This window comes from Caretta caretta, chromosome 2 (assembly GCF_965140235.1).
Source record: "Caretta caretta isolate rCarCar2 chromosome 2, rCarCar1.hap1, whole genome shotgun sequence".
NCBI classification, from domain to species: domain Eukaryota; kingdom Metazoa; phylum Chordata; order Testudines; family Cheloniidae; genus Caretta; species Caretta caretta.
The window spans coordinates 175,430,202-175,449,873 of NC_134207.1; the positions used below are offsets into that span (position 1 = coordinate 175,430,202).

The following is a 19,672-nucleotide window of genomic DNA, read 5'->3' on the forward strand; positions in this document are numbered from 1 at the left end:
CTTATAAAAAGCTTTGAGATTTGTACATGGAAGTTTCTACGTATGAGTGTTTGTGTATGCAAAATCGAATGGACAGAGTAAAGAACTGCATTTTAATGTGTGATTTTTTTGTTCTTAGCCAGTTTCAAATGTGGATCAGGAGACTTTGACGGAGCTGGTGAAACCGAGCATTGACTATGTACGTCATAAAAAATTCAGATCTGGGAACTATCCATCATCATTAAGCAATGAAACTGATAGACTAGTCCACTGGTGCCATGGTGCCCCGGGAGTCATCCATATGCTAATGCAAGCTTATAAGGTAAATCTTTCTCTTATACATGTGTGCACACATCCTCACGCATCCGTATGTCTACAGAGGTGATTCTTGATCTTTAGGCTCCTAGTTTTGAAATCTTGGTCTGTAATCTTTGAGTCTTTATTCGGAATGTTAAAGGTGCCTTTGATTTTAAAAATCAATATCTCTAAACCACCTTTTACTTTAGGATTGTAGTATTATTAAGATGTAGCACTTATTGCTGATGTCAGATTACAAAGATCGCAGATGCCTGACAAATATAACATGTATCCTATCACATTAATTTAGCACTAGCGTAGTCTTTGTTCCTATGTATCCTCACTGGTTCTGCTGTTGTTTTCAGGTTCCGGAGCTCTGAGTCACAGAACATTAGTAAGCGAACAGGTTAATTAAATTTATGCAAATTGATTCCTGTTTTTGACAAGCCGCCTTGGCAGGTTCTCTGCTTGGTCTCTGAGTGGGCTGATGAAAAGCGTTCATGGTTATCTGTATAATTACATGCACTGCTACCTGAAATTTGAACTGTAAACCTCTTAAAGTGCTGCTGAATGCAACAGAAGCCACAGGAGCACGTGCTCTGGAGTGTGAGAGGAACAGTGACTGGACACTGCAGAAATCCATTTTTCCCTTCCCGATGTGATGCTTTCTCAGCCCAAAATGCTGTATATCTTGAGGAGTTGAGAGGATCAGGAATGTTTTCAGTTGGCAGACACTTCTTTGGCCCTACCTTGTCTTGTTCAGGTCACATAATCAGCTTCTTTTTACTTCTCAGTCTCCTTTCTTAAAGAGCAATATAAAAAGTAATTGAAGAGAGAGTCAACAGATCGTACTCCATACTGTAAAGTAAGAGGGATTTAGGTAATGGACAGTAGCTCCTTGGAAATTAGAACCAATCACCCAACCTTCAAGTTAAGTCATGTATCTGGACTGTCCTTGTGTGGTATAGAAAAGCTGTTCAGATAGTGAGATGTTTTCTCTGCCTTGCTGGTCGTATTTTACAAAGCTCCTGAAACTATTTAAAAAAAAACAAACAAAAAACCAAACACCTCATATTGATGGTACTGTGCACTTGCTTTATGACAGCCACTGACAGATCAAGGCTTTTTAAAACTCTAAGTATGTCAACCATCCCTTTTTTGTGTTGCTGCTGATCTGAGTGAGATCAGATAGAGAAGGAGCAGAAACTGGCTGCTTAAGACTACAGGTCTCTGGTGTCTCAGTGAAAACCATCTGTTTCAATCCCTGCTTTTCTGATGGACTACATAACCTAACATCAGGTGGAGTTTTGGGTGTGAGTAAAGTCTGCAAGGGAGGGTTCTTGGTGTCTGAAACACAACTGAAGGTCAGGCTGGGAGGACTGCTTGTATGGTCCCGAGCACAATGGGGCTAGTGCCTCGCAGAGCTACTACAATGCAAACAGTAATCTCCAGTCAAGGCAACTTATTGCTCTTTGGTGTGCTTCTGGTAAAGAGGCAAATGCCATACTGGGTAATATGAAATGTAAAGCATTTCTTTGACCCAGTTTCAATGTAGAAACAGGGAGGACCTGCCCTTGGCCAGCAGTTCCCATGACACCAACCAGAAGGGTTGGGGCTGAAACCCCTTGTGCCCCCATCTGTTACACGAATCTAATTAGAATAACCCTTTTGTATTTCAAGTTTAAATCAAACGCAGTCACAACTTGAAGGGGGGGGGGAGTAGTAAAAAAGAGAGAGTGAGAACTCTTGAGATGGTCCACATTCATCATCTATAGAGAGAATCTAGAATTGAAGATCCCGATCTTGTATTTTCTGTTGGTCATGCTTTCAGATTCATAAAGTCCTCTTCATTTTCTTTTATCCTGCACAGGAGGGGAAGCAGTCTGGTAAGAGAGAGGAAAATTATTGCCGTGATGGGTGGATTATAAATAGCTAGAGAATGGATGAAACATGCCCCATTCTCCACTCCCTTTCTCTATTGGTGGGTAGGTTGGTTGACATTGAGTATTTTTCTTATTCCATAGACCTTTAAAGAGGATAAATATTTGAAGGATGCCATGGACTGCAGTGATGTCATCTGGCAGAGAGGTTTGCTGAGGAAAGGGTATGGAATCTGCCATGGGACCGCTGGCAATGGCTACTCCTTCTTATCTCTCTATCACCTAACTGAAGACAAAAAGTATCTCTACCGGGCTTGCAAGGTGGGATTTACTGCATCGCTGCTTCTCTGCTGGCTACAGTCATGTATGAATTTCTGTGTGATTAATTGCAAACGTCACATACCCTAATAGAATAAAAAGGAATAATATTTCTATGCTACCTGTAACTTTTGTTTAATTCTCAAAATGTACGGAGTGTTTAGAATCAGAAACAGGAGTGGCCTGAAAAGATGATACCTGCTCTAAACAAAGCTAACCAGTGTTCTATTGTGGTATTAAAAATATGCTATAGGTATTCCCTTGTGATATCCGCTACAGGAGACATCTGATCTAGCAGTGACTGTTCAGTGGTCTGTAATGATTATACTTTGGTTCATTGACTTTCACACTAATTGTTACCTTGGGGTTCTAGAACTCTGAATTGCTTGGATTAGATTTCAATGTATATAAAATGAGTTGATTATTTTTTTGCTGGGTTTGAGAGCCCCATGGTGTAAATACTGCTCTGAGAGCTGCTGAGTTCTAATCCCTGCTCTGACATATTGTTTCCCTTTGTGATCTTGGGAAAGTCATCTGAGCTCTGTGCCTCTGTTTTCTTATCTCACAAGGGTGTTATGAGCCTTAACTCACTGAAATTAATTAGACAGTCTGAATCTGTTTAAAATACTTCAGGAGGAAACTTGAAAAATAGTCTCCCAACTGTCTTCAAATCAGCAGTGGCCATCTGTACAGAGGCTGTGTGTAGATTCCAATTAATTTCATTGTGGAACAGTTGGAAGTTTTAAAACTATTGGTGCTCTGTTTGCTTGTATCCTCTGATATTTACTGTAACGCCAGCAAGCCAGAGGCCTAGCTGGTATCAGACCTCAGGATTTCCTGTCTTCCGGCTCTGGATTCGTCCCAGGAGGCAGCATGGTTTGAAGGGCAGTGGCATTAGAGATGTAGATCTGAACTATTTTATAAATCACTAGCAGTCACGTAGAATGTGTAATGTCTGTAGGTCAATCTGTCTTGACCAGGTCTAACGCAATGTATTTTAAGTACTTTTATATGGCCTCCATCACTATAATGTCTGAGTGCCTCACAATCCTTCAATGTTTTCAAGAACATAAGAATGACCATATTGGGTCAGATCAATGGTCCATCTAGCCCAGTATCCTGATTTCCACCCGTGGCCAGAGCCTGATGCTTCCGAGGGAGTGAACAAAACAGGGCAATTATTGAGTGATCCATTCCCCTGTCATCCAATCCCAATTTCTGGCAGTCACTGGCTTAGGGACACTCAGAGCGTGGGGTTGCATCCCTGACCATCTAGGCTAATAGCCATTGGTGGACCCTATCCTCCATGAACTTACCTAATTCTTTTTTGAGCCCAGGTATAGTTTTGGCCTTCACAACATCCCCTGGCAATGAATTCCACAGGTTGATTGTGCATTGTGTAAAGAACTTCCTTATGTTTATTTTAAACCTGCTGCCTGTTGATTTCACTGGGTGACCTCTGGTTCTTGTGTTACATAAAGGGGTAAATAACGCTTCCTTATTCACTTTCTCTACACCAGTGGCCTTCAGCCTTTCCAGACTACTACTACTGTACCCCTTTCAGTAGTCTGATTCGTCTTACGTACCTCCAAGCTTCACCTCACTTAAAATCTACTTTCTTACAAAATGAGACATAAAAACACAAGTGTCACAGCACGCTATTACTGAACAATTGCTTACTTTCTCGTTTTTACGATATAATTATAAAATAAATCAGTTGACTATATTGTACTTGCATTTCAGTGTATAGTATATAGAGCAGTATAAACAAGTCATTGTCTGTATGAAATGTTAGTTACTGACTTCTTTAGTGCTTTTTATGTTGCCTGTTGTAAAGCTAGGCAAACATCTAGATGAATTGATGTACCCCCAGGAAGACCACTGCATGCCCCCAGGGGTACATGTACCCCTGATTGAGAACCAGTGCTCTTCCTCATTCACAATTTTATAGATTTAAGATGAATAGTCCCAGTCTTTTTAATCTCTCCTCATATGCAAATTGGTCCATACCCTTAATCATTTTTGTTGCCCTTTTCTGTACTGTTTTGAATTCTAATTTATCTTTATCCTCACAACACACCTGTGAGTTAGGAAGTGCTATTAATCCCATGTTACAGATGGGGAACTGAGGCACAGGGAGACTGACTTGCCAAAGGCCACACAAGATGTCAAACCCAAGTTCTTCCACTCCCAGGCTAGTGCCCTTACCCCTGGACCATCCTCCTCCTCTTCTAATCAGCGTAAGTTTTGTCGTATGCCCTTTGTGGGAGGACAGAAGGATTGTAATGTCTGGTAATATATTACAGCCACTTTGCGTCCTGGAGTCTCCAAGGATCTGAAGCAGTCTTAAACATTTAAGGGATAGACTTTCAAAAGTGCTAAGACAGTTTGTAAAATCTCTCCTGTATGCAGCAGTGTGCAACAAGATGTCCAGTCACACTGGTTACCTACAGCCATCTATTTAAATAATTGTATGGCTTCTGTCACCACAGTATCTGATCACACTGAAAGCATGAGGCTGAAGATAGAGAATCCACCCAAGAATCTGATAACTGCACAGTTGCTTGTTGGCTATTTCGTGCATCAATAAGAGGGACTTGGAAGACAGCAGGGGGTTACTGAGTCAGAGAGAGATCACTTGCCTGAATGCTTCAATCTTTCAATAACACAGTTAGTTATTTAATGTGTTTTTTGTTGGGCTTGCAACAGATTGTCCCATTAGTTGAATAAACTTGTCTGCTAGTGGTTGTAGGTACCTCTGATCTTCTGGGCCTTGTATATCTGAGATTGTTGAAATTTTTTTTCTGGTTAATAACATTGTAACAATATAAAATGGAAAGGCTAAGTAGTGATCAGAGGTAGATCCTCCACCCCTTCAGTCACCTAATTAGCAGCGTGAAACAGAATCTCAGTGAAGGTAAAAGCATTTTTAACACAAACAGGACTTTTGAAGTCAGAAAGGAATTTCTTTAGAACAGTCCATCTGGGTAGATGGCAGCCTAAGATGCTTTCTTGATTAACATGCCTGCCTGGCTTTCTCTCTCCACGCCCTCTTCCTTCTCTCCCCCCACCCCTGACTTGGAGCTAGGAACTTTTGAATTATAATCCAGCTCTGATACCAGTTCCCCTCAGAGGCTTTCAGAAAGTCACTTATCCTCTACTTCCATTCCCGGAATAATAATGATACTTTACCTTTCATGGATGCCATGAGAAGTCCTTAACGGTAGAAACACTTTGCAGACAAAAGTCCAGTTCTGCTCTCCATTACAGGGGGAGTAATTTGTAGATTTCAGTGGGAGTCACACCTGCATAACTGAGGGCAGAAATGGGTCTAAAAATTATTTGAGATGAGTACTAATACTTAGTCTTTTCTAAAACCATCACCCGCCTCTCATTAAATGAAGGAGTTATTTTTCAGGAATATGTGGGAGGAATAGGGGTGAGACTTTCTTTTTGCTTCTGATTAATTGATTCTTGGTCTGGTCTCGTGACTGTTGTCGTTGAGTGCAGTAGAACCAAATGACAAAAAAAGTATCCTATAGCTAGACTCTCGTACAAGTGGAGCAATGGTGACCTCTGCTGTGAAGGAAAAGCTATTCTTTGCAAGCCTGTTCAAATTACAGGGGAAATTTTTTAAAAAGATAGGTGCACTGCAGGACTGGTCCAGTAATAGAGGACTCGGAGCTGAAACATTTTAGAAAAGCAAAGTGCATGGAGACATCAGGGGAATAGGCAGGATCCACATATTGCTTCTGAGAGGCCCATAAAAGCTTTTAAACTGACGTTGCTGTTAAAATTGTTCCAAATGCAATTTGCAAGTAATTAATGTTAGCCCAGTACTTGTAGCATTCCCTATACGAAGTATACCAACTACTGTTAAGCATATGGGAAAACGATACAATTTTCATTGGCACCCTCTGCCCAGTTGTGGCAGAAAATGGAAAGTTCTCGAAAACAAAAGATTGACAACCTTAATGATCCAACTGTATTTATAACGATTTACCATAATGCTCAGGGTGGACAAAATAAGGTTCGTAATGTAATAGCAGTTGAATATTAAATATTCTAAATTGAAGTGTGAGCAGTGTAAGGACACAGAAATGTGATTAATGGACATTACTCATGACCACAAGGGTACATTAGCAGGGAGAGGCAGAAATTGGTGCCATTATGGTGCATCCTCTGCTTGCCCTTGAAATTGACATACAGATATATTCTTGCAGCATTTTTCTTTCCTCCTTCCGCCCCCAAGTTGTTCAGTGAAAAGGGTAAGTAAAATCTGCCCCACTAATTAAACTGTATCACTATGTAGTGGATTTCAGTTAATCTGCATTTTCAGTTTCCTGAAAGCTAACTGAAGTCCTATCCTGGATGAGGCAGGACAATTTAATCTTGGATAATGATTCCAGTTTGTTTCTCTGCTTGAGCCTCATTGCGTTTTCTATATATTAAAAGTTGTCTTTATGTGCTGCTGTCCAAGCTTGCAGCTGTACACATATACACTTAAGCCACTCTGTTTTCCTTTTTTCTTTTTCCCTCTCTCCCAGTTTGCGGAGTGGTGTTTAGAGTACGGTGCACATGGATGTAGGATTCCTGACCGACCCTACTCTCTGTTTGAAGGTAAAGTATTGTTGTTGCAGGCTGTGTTGTATTAGGAAGAAGGACAATCTTGTGGTAAGGCACGTGACTGGGAGTCAGAAAAGCTGAGACGTTTTCCTTTATTGGGGAGAAACCTTTTAAAAGCTACATTCTACAAATTTTTAGTATAAAACTGGCGTCACTGGGTATTTGATGGGGCACTAGTTTATTCATTAACCTCTCCTGTGTTTGGAACCCTCTTGGGTCATAAGCAAGCATGAGTCTGGGCAGTTGGGTAGTTGTTGTGCATCACAGAACTACCCTATAAATCTTAATTATTGAGCGAGCAGCAGACCACAGTAACAGTGTTGCAGATTAGTAGTTTGTTTCTTTGACAGAGGCATGTAAGAAAACTTGTCTGTTAGGCTTGCCGAGGGCCAGACTTAGTTCTGTTAGTCCTTTCTTGAGCACCAATATTAACCAAATTCATCCACACGGCTAAAGAAAAGAAATGCCGTGTTTTGATTAAAGGTCTTCTTGGTGTCACTTAAATATATCTAGAACAAACAAGTAAAAAAGTAGAGATTATATTTTTCTGACACTCTCGTGTAAATCCCTTATCTTCTGTAAACTCAGAACAATAATCTTCGCCCTTAAAAATCTTTGCCTTTGAAAGTGAGCCTAATGCACCACCTATCACAAGTATGGGGAATTACAGAGGATTTAATGGGATGTATTTTAGAATAGTAATGCAAGCTAAGGGCTTTTGTGTGAGCAGCAGTTGCATGCACCTCTTCCAAATGCAGTTGGGGTAAAGAATATGATTATAGTGTTTGTATTTCTGATATGGTGCCCTGAATTAACTGCTGCTTTCTGCAGTAATCGTGACTGTGTCTATATGTGGTGGAAGCAAAGTCACCCTTGGAGTTATTTGTAGAATAGAAGCTTAGAAACTCACTGAAAACGTGATGCAGAAAGAAAGCCACTCAGGGCTGTCTAGAGGTTAATGTGACCCACAGCTACAAAAAAATTGTTACAATTTGAAGGAATTTTGCAATTTTTCTTTTTTGTTTTTCTCTCTAACCCAGTTTTTTCAAGTCTGAGTCAAATTGCCCCTCCTGTGCGCACATGCGTGCTCTCTCTCTCTCACACATGAGCAATTTCTGCTAAAGTCACTAGGAGTTTGCATGTGCACATTGTAGGGTGATAATTGGGCCTAGTAGGAAGAGAAGAGTTTTTAATATATTATTTTTGTATTGACCATCCGAGACTCTGAATCAGGAAAACTTTCCTATTCAGGGGAACATTTAAGCATGTCTTTAAGCATATGCTGAAGTTCTGCTGGGGCCTGGAACTGGGTGGTTAGTGTTAGATGTTGGAACCGTGTGTGGAGATGCTGACTGATTCTTTCTTGGGGGGAACGGGGAGAAAAGCTATAGAATTTTTGGGGGTGGTTTTTTAAAAATTGTCTAATACCTACATGCCCATTATATTTCATGTTGGGCATTCAGATTGAATCATAGATTATGTTCCACATTAGGAGATACTTCAATAAAGACCTACCGTACAGTAACTGAAGATTATATAGGCTGATGCTATGACAATAAATAAGCATATACTCCATATGTATAAACTCCTCTGACAGCCATAGGCTTTCTGATCCATTGTAGCACACTTTGAGCGACTTACCTCTTACATCCTTTGAGCTCCTTCCTTGTTAGAACTCTGCAGCAGCCTCTAACGTATCATTCTTTTCTGGAAAAGGTAAAGAAACAGTTTCAAGTTTAAAAAAATCGAAATGCAACAGGTTTGAATTCAGAATTTGTTTTGTTTTGTTTTTACGGTGGTCATTTAAAAATTGTTTTAAGAAGTGGTTAAGCTGTAACATTACCAAGATTACATACCATACATCAATAATGGCAGAACTCCACTTAGAAAACATTGCACATGTCTTTGTAGAATAGTGGTAGTCACTCTAAAATGCTGAGATTCTTTTATCATTCATGGAATCCAAATTTTACTTATATTAATATCCTGTATATGTGTGGCACCTTGCACAATTGGGCTGTGAGGTTGATTAGGGCCTCTGGGCACTACCTTCCTGATAACAATAAATATATTAATACTTTGCTTATCCAGTGGCACGGAATTGGTGACATTACGATAAACAAGGCTTCAGAAAAGAAGAGTGACTTTTTTTAATTTTTTAAATTTTAATCAAGAATTTCCCCTTTGGAGACACTGTGACAGGTTCCCCTGGGGGTGCCACCTGGAACTGGGGTACCGCTGAGCCCTCTGACCTACCAGCCTATCACATTATGCTGCTGTGACAAGCTGCACACACGCTCCCGGTCTTACACTTTCACCAGCATACACATAGGTAGGGACACACCCAGCTGCAGTTGCATGCAGACTTTCTGACTAGCCACTGCATGTACCAGCAGTAGAAAGGCTAAAGCCAGCGTAACTCTCAACTCCCCAGGCACACACCCCCTCTGGGGCATAAACCCAAAATTATACCGTCTCGCGCTGCACATGGAACTGTACAGCGCAAGCTCATAGTGTTCCACCTACCCTACACACACACAATGTGGAGAGGAATATGCAAGAGCCCCTCTGTGCTAAGGTATCCACACACTTCACTCCAAACTCACTGTTTAGATTAAAACATAAAATGAATTTATTAACTACAAAAGGATAGATTTTAAGTGATTGTAAGTGATAGCAAATAGATCAAAGCAGATTACCTAGCAAATAAAAATGCAACTTAAGCTTAATATACTAGACAGATTGGATATGGATAGCAGATTCTCACCTTAACTGATGGTACAGGAAGACTTGTAGATTCTTAAGGCATAAGCTGCATTAGCTTCACAGCTTGGAATTCTCAAGTCTTCATACACAGGCTAGAAATCCCTTTCGCCTGGGTCCAGCACTTCCCCGAGTTCAGTCTTTTTCTTCGGGTGTTTCCAGGAAACTTCTTGTGTGGGGAGGGAAGAAACACAGATGAGGTCACTCCCTGCCTTATATAGCTTTTGCATATGGCAGGAACCCTTTGTTTTAAAACTTGGTTCCCGGACCGGTTTGTGGAGAAATACTGACATCCCAAGATAGAGTCCAGAATCATGTGGCCTGGTCACATGTTCTTGCAGAGTCATAGCAGCCATTACTTACAGGCTGTGTTCTCAGGAAGGCTTACCAGGTGAGAGAGAAGCTTTTCCTAGGGCCTGTTGTTTTCCCTAATGGCTCATTGCCCTGAATATGCCTCCCAACCAGCTATCTAGACTGGAAGCATCTTGTCTAGTGGGCATTACCCAGATGTAACTATATTTGAAGCACAGATACATAGTCAATATTTATAACTTCAGATACAAAAATGATACATGCATACAAATAGGATAATCATACTCAGCAAATCATAATTTTTCCAATGACACCTTACAAGTCCCATCTTGCATAAAATACATCATTATGATACAATCGTAGAATAGCACCATGAAGAATATGAGGTGCAGTATCACAGACACAATCTAAATTAGGAGAATAGGCTCTTTGATTATTGTTATAGGTTGAGGTGGTGTCCAAAATGTGCAAGACTCTGCAGATTCAGAGTGCCCTATAGTATGCATAATTTAAGGCCTCAGTCCTGCAATTGGATCCATAAAGGTGAAAACTTGCACCCTTGCAAAATGCCAGTGGCTTTGGGTCTCCATGTGGACATAAGGATTCCCCCCGCTCAGAGCAGACTGCTGGATGGAGGTTTTAAAATGGGTTCTGATATATCTGATTTGAACTCTGACTGACTGACTTTTTAAATTCTTAAGCTATTGTAATAAGAAATCAGTTTGTATGTTTCAGGCATGGCGGGAGCTATTCATTTCCTATCGGACATATTGGTACCAGAGACTTCCCAGTTTCCAGCATTTGAACTTGGACCTCAGAGGAGAGAAAACAAAGTGGAACAGGACAGCTAAGAGGTCTGTTGCAATGGAAACTCGATGTCAAGACTGACAAGACTGTCTAGTGCCTCTGATACCGAACCAACTTTAAAGCCTAAACAAGGGACAAGGAAATCCCTCTTCACACCTCTTTCTCCAAAGGACCACAAGTCATTAAAGCATGAATCAGAAGCCATGCCCAGGTTTTATTTAAGTGATGCCTTCGGTGGTGGGAAAAGAGAGATTAAGTTTTGAACTCTTTTTTTGCAGTTGTTCTCTTCAGGTCTTTCATCAAGTGTTTGCATGTTTCTTGGTGTTGTCCATAGATGTGAGTATTTTGTTGTAAGCCAAAAGCTGTTTTCTTGTGTGAGTCCCAGTCTTGTAGCTTTTGTGCATGAGAAACAGCAAGAGCATCGCTATTTCTGCAGTGTGACTATGGATAAGGTTCCACTTGACCTGACAAATGAGAGAGTCCGGTATAGTATAGTGACCAGGTTAATACATAGTTATATCTTAAATGAGCTCATAATTTTCAAACAAAACATAAAGCTTTTCTGTGCTGTACTTCTCTGTTTCTTCATAAGAAACATTTTTCTCCCCATCCTCTAGAACAGTGGTGGGCAACCTGTGGCCCATTAGCGTATCAGGGTAATCTGATTGCAGGCCACGAAACATTTTGCTGATGGTGACCATCTGCAGGCACAGGCCCCCGGAGCTCCCAGTGGCTGCAGTTCACTGTTCCCGGCCAATGGGAGCTGCAGGAAGCACCAGTCACTATATCCCTGCAGCCCGCTGCTTCCCTCAGCTCGCATCGACCGAGAATGGTGAACCACGGCCACTGGGAGCTGTGGGGGTCCATGCCTGCGGACGGTCAAAGTTGGCAAAATGTGTTACGGCCCCCAGTCAGATTACCCTGATGGGCCGCAGGTTGCCCACCACTGCTCTAGAAGTTATGTTTAAAGAAACTGGCCTAAATTTTCAGAAGTGATGTGTGGTGGCTCAGTTTTCAGTTTGAGAAGGCTTAAAGGGACCTGATTTGTCAGACACAGGGACTCAGCACTTTCAGAAAGAGAAGCCCCTTTAAGATGTTTTCAGTTGGGCCCTGAAAATTGAGGCATTCAAAATAATTAATAATTTTTGAGACTATAGGTCTTCCTGCCCTACAGAGCTGCTTGGAGTCCCCTTCCTACAGCAGTAACAAAAGCAAAGTATTTCTTAGTTCCTTAAACACATACCAGTAGACACCATGAGTGTGTTACTCATACCAGCATTTCTCAACGTTTCATGCGATAGCAAAGTGTGAAACTGTGACAGCAGTTACACTTTTCCTGCTAGTGCTCTTTGGTTATAACAAGCACATCCTCTGAAGGAATCTGAAGAGCATACAGTTTACAACATATAAGTAAACGTGGGGAGAGCAGGGCTGGAAGAATAGAAGTGTCTGGTTATTGGTAATTAGGAAGGCGCACCACTTCTGAAATGAGAGGAGAGCAACTCATTTCCTCTCATTTTTCTGAATTTCAGCAAGCCTGATAACCCATCCCGTATAATAGGAGCTGTAAATGTTAGCCAGTTGGGGAGGTACAAAAGCATTAATAAACAAAAGTTAAACTATCACAGTGACCTGCGGTTGAAACTTGTTATGCAAAAAATAAAATAAAATGCAGATTTGTGTTGAGCAACTTCCCTCTCCAGTAGTTTCAATAAAAGGACAAACAGTCTTATGGGACCAGCTCTTCAGCAGATATGAATCAGCATAGGCCCACTGAAGACAGTGCAGCTGCATGTACCGTTGAGAATCTGTTACCTAATAATATTTTTCTGTTTCATTCAGAGGGAAGTGGTGTTGCATCAGGATTCCCGAGGAATAGAACTAAACTGGATGTTCTACACTCTAGTGTTTTACAATGTTTATTACATAAGTGTCTTCATCTGCAAAAAGGGGCTTATTGGAAGTGAAGGTTCCTTTATGTTTTATTAAGATTTCTGCAGTTAAAGTATATCAGCCAAATCCCAACTTGCATAACCCCAGATTGCCTGCTTTAAGCAGTACCTCCCCACACTCCCACAGTTTCATTTGGATACAAGGTTTATTTCTCTACTTCTTTCCCAAAGCTATCCTGCAGTGTTGCTATGCAATGTGCACAGCCCTCCCTAGGGCTAACATGGAGCCCAATTCTGGCCTTGTGAGCCCAGGGGTAATTCAGCACTGAGGACAAACTGGGGGCCCCTAGTTTAAAGAGAGCATTGAAATCCTTCAAAAGAGAAGGTGCTGCAGATTTGTCATCATCTTTTCTCTCTCTCCTCCAGCCTCTCTCCACCCTCCACTTTTCTTGCTAACAATAATTTAGTTCACATTTAATATCAGCGTGGTGTAATTGTGATCTTGTCAAGACTCGACTGGCCTTCCGGGCATATGTTGATATAAATACGAACGATCAGTGCACCCCACAATAAGATCCTAGGACTATCTTCACAACTGAAAAACACTGGCTTTCCATCCTGTGCAAATGTCAGAACAGTGACCAGTATGGCCGATTACGCCATCTGTTGCCGAATCATTGGGGGGATTATGCCCCCGATTCAGTTTTTTTTGTAAGTGTCAGGAGGCTCATGCGGCTGGCTGGCTGGCTGTATGGGTAGAGAGGAAGAACGTGAGGAAGGATTTTGGGCACAACAGGGATCCAGGCAGGCGGCAGAGTGAGTAAAGAATGGAAGGGAAGAGGCAGAAGGGCATAAGTGTGAGCGTAGAGGAGAGAAGGGGAAGAGGGGGCAGTGAGGAGATCGGAGAGCAGAGGAAGGGATAGTGTCTGCAAAGTGTACCACTGGAGGCCATGTCCAATATGGAAATGGAAGCCCATCAGAATAATCACAGCAAACAGGTCTGCGGATGCGGGATGCAAAGCTGCCTGACGAGCCCGGCACCTCTTGTGGGTCGTGCTGCTTAGTTCTTTCATCTCACGCCCATTATGACGGCGGAGCAAACGTCGTCCTCAGACGAGGGTGGCGTGGAACAGATAATGAGGTGTTCCACAAGGGATTTTCACTTTGATTGTAAGCCTCATTGGCTACTATGTACGGTTTGGCAGTTCCGGGAGATAACTTTGGCTGGATGGAGCCTAATGTGCATTACAGTAACTCCTCACTTAACGTTGTTTCAAAGTTAAAACGACGCTGCTCAATTAGGGAACAGGCTCGTTTAAAGTTGTGGAATGCTCCCGAAAAACGTCATTTGGCTGCCCGCTCTGTCCACTGCTTGTAAGATTTTGTGGAAGAGCAGCAACTTTACCAGGGAGCACTGCACAAGTTCCTCTTCTCCGCCTCTTCCCCCGCTGCCAAACAGCTGTTTGGCGATGCTGGGGGAGAGGGAGGAAGGAGCGGCGATGTGACATGCTCCGGAGAGGAGGTGGAGTAGGGGTGGGAAGAGGTGGGCCTGGAGTGGAGCAGGGACAGGAAGAGGCGGGCCTGGAGCATCCCCCAGCAAAGTCGGCGACCGTTCTTCTCTGGGTAAGCTGCCACTGCCGCTGCGAAGGCGCTTCCTAGCGTCCTTGCCTGCAGCGGGCTGTGCCTGTGAGGGGTAAGACAGGAGCACTTCCCAACTACAGGACAGTACAGTACTGTACAGTATATAATGCCTTTTGTCTGCCCCCCCAAAGATGTCCTTATGGGAAAATTGGATTCGTTGAACATTGTTTAGCTTAAAGATGCATTTTTCAGGAACATAACTACAACGTTAAGTGAGGAGTTACTGTATAACAAAATAGTCACTGGATAGTTTAAAAAATACACTTTAGAGCTGTTTAATACCAACTGATTGCCAAACCTCCAATTCACTAGTCAAAAAACGAACAAGAGAGCAGCCAGCCTGTGGCTTGGTTGGCCCGATGCTGCTGAGTGAAGTCAACAGCATGTTTTGCGGCCTTGGCTTCTTGCACACTAGCTAAACTGGCAACATGCTGGGTAAAGTAGGAAACACACTACTGAATGCTGGGCTTGCCTCTTCTGCCCCCCCAAGTCGTTTATCATGGACCCTTGTCATCGTTCATGCGAGCTCCAGGGAATGCAGTGGGCCAATAGGAAGGGGCATATGGTGCGTAGGGGTGCTTTTTTTTTTTAAACAGCAAATTCTAGACTTGTGTTTCCAGAAACCACGTGGAGCTAAAACTTTAAAATGTCTTTACATTATTTAGTTTGCTTTGTCCACATTTAATGATCCATTTGTTGCAAAGGAGCAGCAGTGATGTTAAAATCCGAGAAGGTCATTGTGTAGACAGGGCGGGAGGAAGGGCTAGTTGTTTTGTTCGTCGGTGGTAGTAAAAGCCCATTAGTCTGGTGTTTAACTTGTAAAAACCTCTCTCCTGCACGCACACGCTGTTCAGTCTATGGGAGTGGTTTACTATCCATACCAGCTAATCAGTTAGCTGAATTGCTCCAGGGGGTTGTAATTGTATTGAATGGAATAGGAACTCCCCAAGAGTGATAAGGCTGTGACTGACTTTCATAACCTGCCCTATAATGACATGGGAGATCTCAGCATTGCTGAGTCTGTTTAGAGTCCTAAGCAGTATAAACCTTTATCGACTGTAAATCATCCCAGAGCACTTTTGCCTTAACCTACTTTCCATATCTCCTCGTTCTGTATGTCAAATCTATAGATTCTTCAGGGAAAGATTAATTGTAAAAATCACATTGTTGTTTTTTTAACAAAACTCTCTAATCCGAAATACCTTTCACCATAGCCTGATTTGAGGCTAGGGTATAAAATCATGCTTATGTGGGTGGAACAATAACTGCCATAGCCAAAGAACTGTTCTCAAGGGCCCTGATGATACTTAGTTCCTTTATAAAATGCTTTGAGGCTTACTGGTGAAAAGCGCTAGCTATGTAAGAGCCAGGTATTATTGTATTCCATATACTACCTTCAGGCGGTGTGAAAAACTCTTGTTGGAATCAATAAGAGTTGCATGCTTGGATCAAGGGCAGCGTATGTTCCCTGCCAGTATACAAATACTCCAACGTAAGCCTCACAAAATAAGAACGGCCATACTGAATCAGACCAAAGGTCCATCTCGTCCAGTATCCTGTCTTCCGACAGAGGACAATGCCAGGTGCCCAAGAGGGAATGAACAGAACAGGTAATCATCAAGTGATCCATTTCCTGTGGCCCACTCCCAGCCTTTGGCAAACAGACGCTAGGGACACCATCCTGGCTAATAGCCAGTGATGGATCTATCCTCCATGAACTTATCTAGTTCTTTTTTGAACCTTGTTATAGTCTTGGCCTTCACAACATCCTCTGCCAAGGAGTTCCACAAGTTGACTGTGTGCTGTGTGAAGATCCACAGGTCGACTATGCATGGTCTTTTTTCCCACTGTAGCTGAAGCCCTGACTAGAAATAACTACTAAGCCTACTGATAGTTTTTCAGTGTATTATGTGGAGTTTCAGCTGCACAAATTCCATTGTTTATAACTGGAATCACAAAGTTAAATCCATATATAGTGTTTTGAAAATGGACCCATTTGGGCTCGTCTACACTTGAAATGCTACAGCAGGAGGGGTTCTCCTGTCAGTGTAAGAAATCAACCTCCCCGAGAGGCAGGAGGCAGGGCAGCACTGTCTACACCAGCAGGTAGAGCAGTATAGCTATGTCTTTTGGGGTGTGGATTTTTCACATCTTTGAGAGCAGTTGCTATGCCAGTGTAAGTTTGCAGTGAAGACCAGCCCTTAGTTTATAGACTGTTTGTTTGCAAGGACGAGACTAGCAAACAAGTTTTAAAGCTCTTTTGCCAGCCCCCACCCCAGCAGTCCATGCTCTGTAAAGGAGGTTCTAGTTAAAACACCACCACAAGGTTTTTTTTGTGTTTCATATTTTTTTATTTGCTTTCTGAACAATATATAGTTCCACCTCCAAAGTTTTTCCACACTAGCATAACAAGCAGTGGGGCTTGAAAATTCACCTGTCCCTGCACTGTTTGTTCCTCAAGTGATAATGAAATGGTAGAGGTGGTGAGCCTGCTACTGGGGGAATCCCAAAGAGAACAGGCATGGCTGTCACTGTCTTTTCCCTGTCATGCACTTAAATAGGAATTTTAATTAGAAGAATAAGTAAGTAATGTTAGATCTACTTCTTAACAGGACAAATGGAGCCCTGATAAAAGATGACTGAAGTCAATGGAGTTACACCACGGTTAAATTTGGCCATGCCTGTTCTAGACTTTGGGGTAGAGCGGATGGGAGAGTGTGTGTAAGATCAAGTGTGTAAGGCACAAAAAGGCAAGTGTGTGTAAGATCAGTATCATCCTGCCAGGTAAGAAGATGATGTCTTCAAGGGCTCAGTGTACTGTGCACGCGATATATAATAAAAATATGAGGGGGGGTGTAACATATATCCCGGTAGGTGGTAAACGGACTATACAAAGCAATTGAGGACAGGGTTCTTTTCCTTTGACCTTGGCAAGAAACTCCTGCCTCCCCTTCCTAAAGCAGGAGCCAGATGAACACCTGTTCTGATTCTCCTTTCACTCGCACTGATGTGAATTAGCAATAATTCAATTGAAATCAATCCTAAAAGTTGGAGATCATAGTTCAGAGGAGGGAAGTGAGGGAAGGGTGAGCTCAGGCAAGTCTCATTGGTAGTCATAGGGGCATTCCTGCCAGCTGGCACTCACAATCCCATTAGCAGCAGGGCCCTGAAAGGGCTTTCCTCTTCTCCTCCTTGGCCAAGGTATGTTAACTGCGCATTCAAGCGCGAAGATGCTGGTCAGCACAAGCAGAAAACAAAGCAAAACATTATAAAGCTCCCATCTCTGATGAACTTGACTACCCTCTCCATAGCTTTCCTAATTAACATGCAAGGAGCTTTGAGAACTTCGGATAGAAGGTGTGACAGAAGCACCATTTTTATTTTCGCTTAGCGCTGGAAGAGTGCTTAGCTCTTGCACCCATTTCCCCCTCCTTCCAACTTTGTGTGTGTGTGTGGGGGGGTGTTCAGTATGTGTGTGCGCACACACATTCTTGCTGACCTCCTAAACTGCAGTCTACCTGTGAGAGGGGAAGGGGAAGGTTATTGCAACAAGGACTAAAACTATTTCTCCTATTATGGTGCCCTGAAGATGATGGGCTTAGTGTGCAAGCAGCATATGGAATGAGCTCGCACAATGTGCTCCAAAGCCTATTCACCTCTTCTGCTGCATAAGGCCTGGCCATAGTGTTTGGGGACATTAAGATAAGGAGTGTACTTCACTGGGATGGTTAGTGGCCCTGCTCCAGGTTATGAAAGTGTGGTGTGGACCAAAGAGCAACAGAAGGGGGGGGGGAGCGCGGGGTGGTAGAGAGCCACAGGGCCCAGTTGGGGATGTGAAGGGGTGAGGACAAAGAGGGAGTAGGAACCCAACACAGGCCCAAGAAAGTTTGTCCCAGATGCATAGTGTGATTAAGGAAAGAAAAGGAGTACTTGTGGCACCTTAGAGACTAACCAATTTATTTGAGCATGAGCTTTCATGAGCTACAAATAAATTGGTTAGTCTCCTAAGGTGCCACAAGTACTCCTTTTCTTTTTGCGAATACAGACTAACAGGGCTGTTACTCTGAAAAGTGTGATTAAAGAACTTTCTCTTCTCTAGTTGTCGAGACGACATACCAGTCCAGTTTGGCAAACAGTGCCTGTAGGCTACAGCAGAATAGCACACTTACATATCACTTTACACTCAGCCACACACATAGAACCTTACCTACTGTCTCTGATCACAGTGGGGAATGTTAGGGTTACACAAGTTTATTACCTTGGTGCTAGAATCAAGGTCATTCATACTGGTGAACTGCAGTTAGGTCACCCCTTCCCCTCCGGTCCCCCCCAATTCAACTACCAAACTCTGAGACCCAAAGAGAAGAAACGAGGCCAAGGCATCAGATGTTCCTGCTTGTAATGAGAAGTCAGGACCATTAACGATGAACATGCCTTATGGTGATTGCTTTTGTGCTTCAGTGAGCCCAAAGCTTCTTTCCTTCCAGTCATAGAATGTGGGGAAGTAGGAGACGGCGGGGCTAAGGGGTTGAAATGGATTTTCTGTCCAAAACAGGAGCAAGAGTTTTTATGCAGTTCAAAGCTTACAGTGCCTTTGACAAGCTGTTCCCTACTGGTTTTCTGACGATTCCTACATATGTCATTTGCCTCCCGGGTTTGCAGCTAGAACATGAAGGCGTAGCGTGGCTCAGTCAAAGGTCACAGGATAAAAAAAAAAAATGACTGGGTGAAGCCTTTAAAGCCAGAGGGGGCTATTTCCACCTCAGTGGGGTGACCCTGGGGATTTGTAGTCTTGAGTAGCACTTGTCTTGAGCCCAACTATGAAGACATTTTAATCTTCCAAATAAGCATGTTTTACAAAGAGCAGAGAGGCTGGACAGAGATGCCCAAGGTGTCCTTTGGCTAAAAAAAACCCCTGACAGTGCTGCCACCAGTGGCTAGTAGGGGACGTTGCGCCTGTCATCATTCCCCCCCCTTTCATTTGCACACATATGCTTTTAATATCTATCTATCTATAGAAAATACACACACACACACCCCTCCATCAGCTGAACTGTAGCCAAATGTGGTCAATACCGCTGAGCTGCCATTCTTAAAGATGCCTTTGTGCCTGACTAGTCAGTAGCTATGAGATCTGGTAAGGCTGCCGCATTAAAA

The 19,672-nt window shown here is 42.7% G+C and overlaps 1 protein-coding gene across 1 annotated transcript in view; it reads left to right on the forward strand.

Annotated features, from left to right (window-relative positions):
• The window catches only part of LANCL2 (LanC like glutathione S-transferase 2), a 56,373-nt gene extending 43,701 nt beyond the window's left edge, over window positions 1-12,672 (forward strand). Inside the window, exons 6-9 of the mRNA XM_048839093.2 lie at window positions 119-301; window positions 2,301-2,477; window positions 7,022-7,094; window positions 10,911-12,672. Of these exons, the coding sequence (XP_048695050.1) occupies window positions 119-301; window positions 2,301-2,477; window positions 7,022-7,094; window positions 10,911-11,026 (549 nt within the window). The 3' untranslated portion in view covers window positions 11,027-12,672. The remainder of the gene's footprint in view (window positions 1-118; window positions 302-2,300; window positions 2,478-7,021; window positions 7,095-10,910) is intronic.
• The last annotated feature ends 7,000 nt before the right edge of the window (window positions 12,673-19,672 follow it).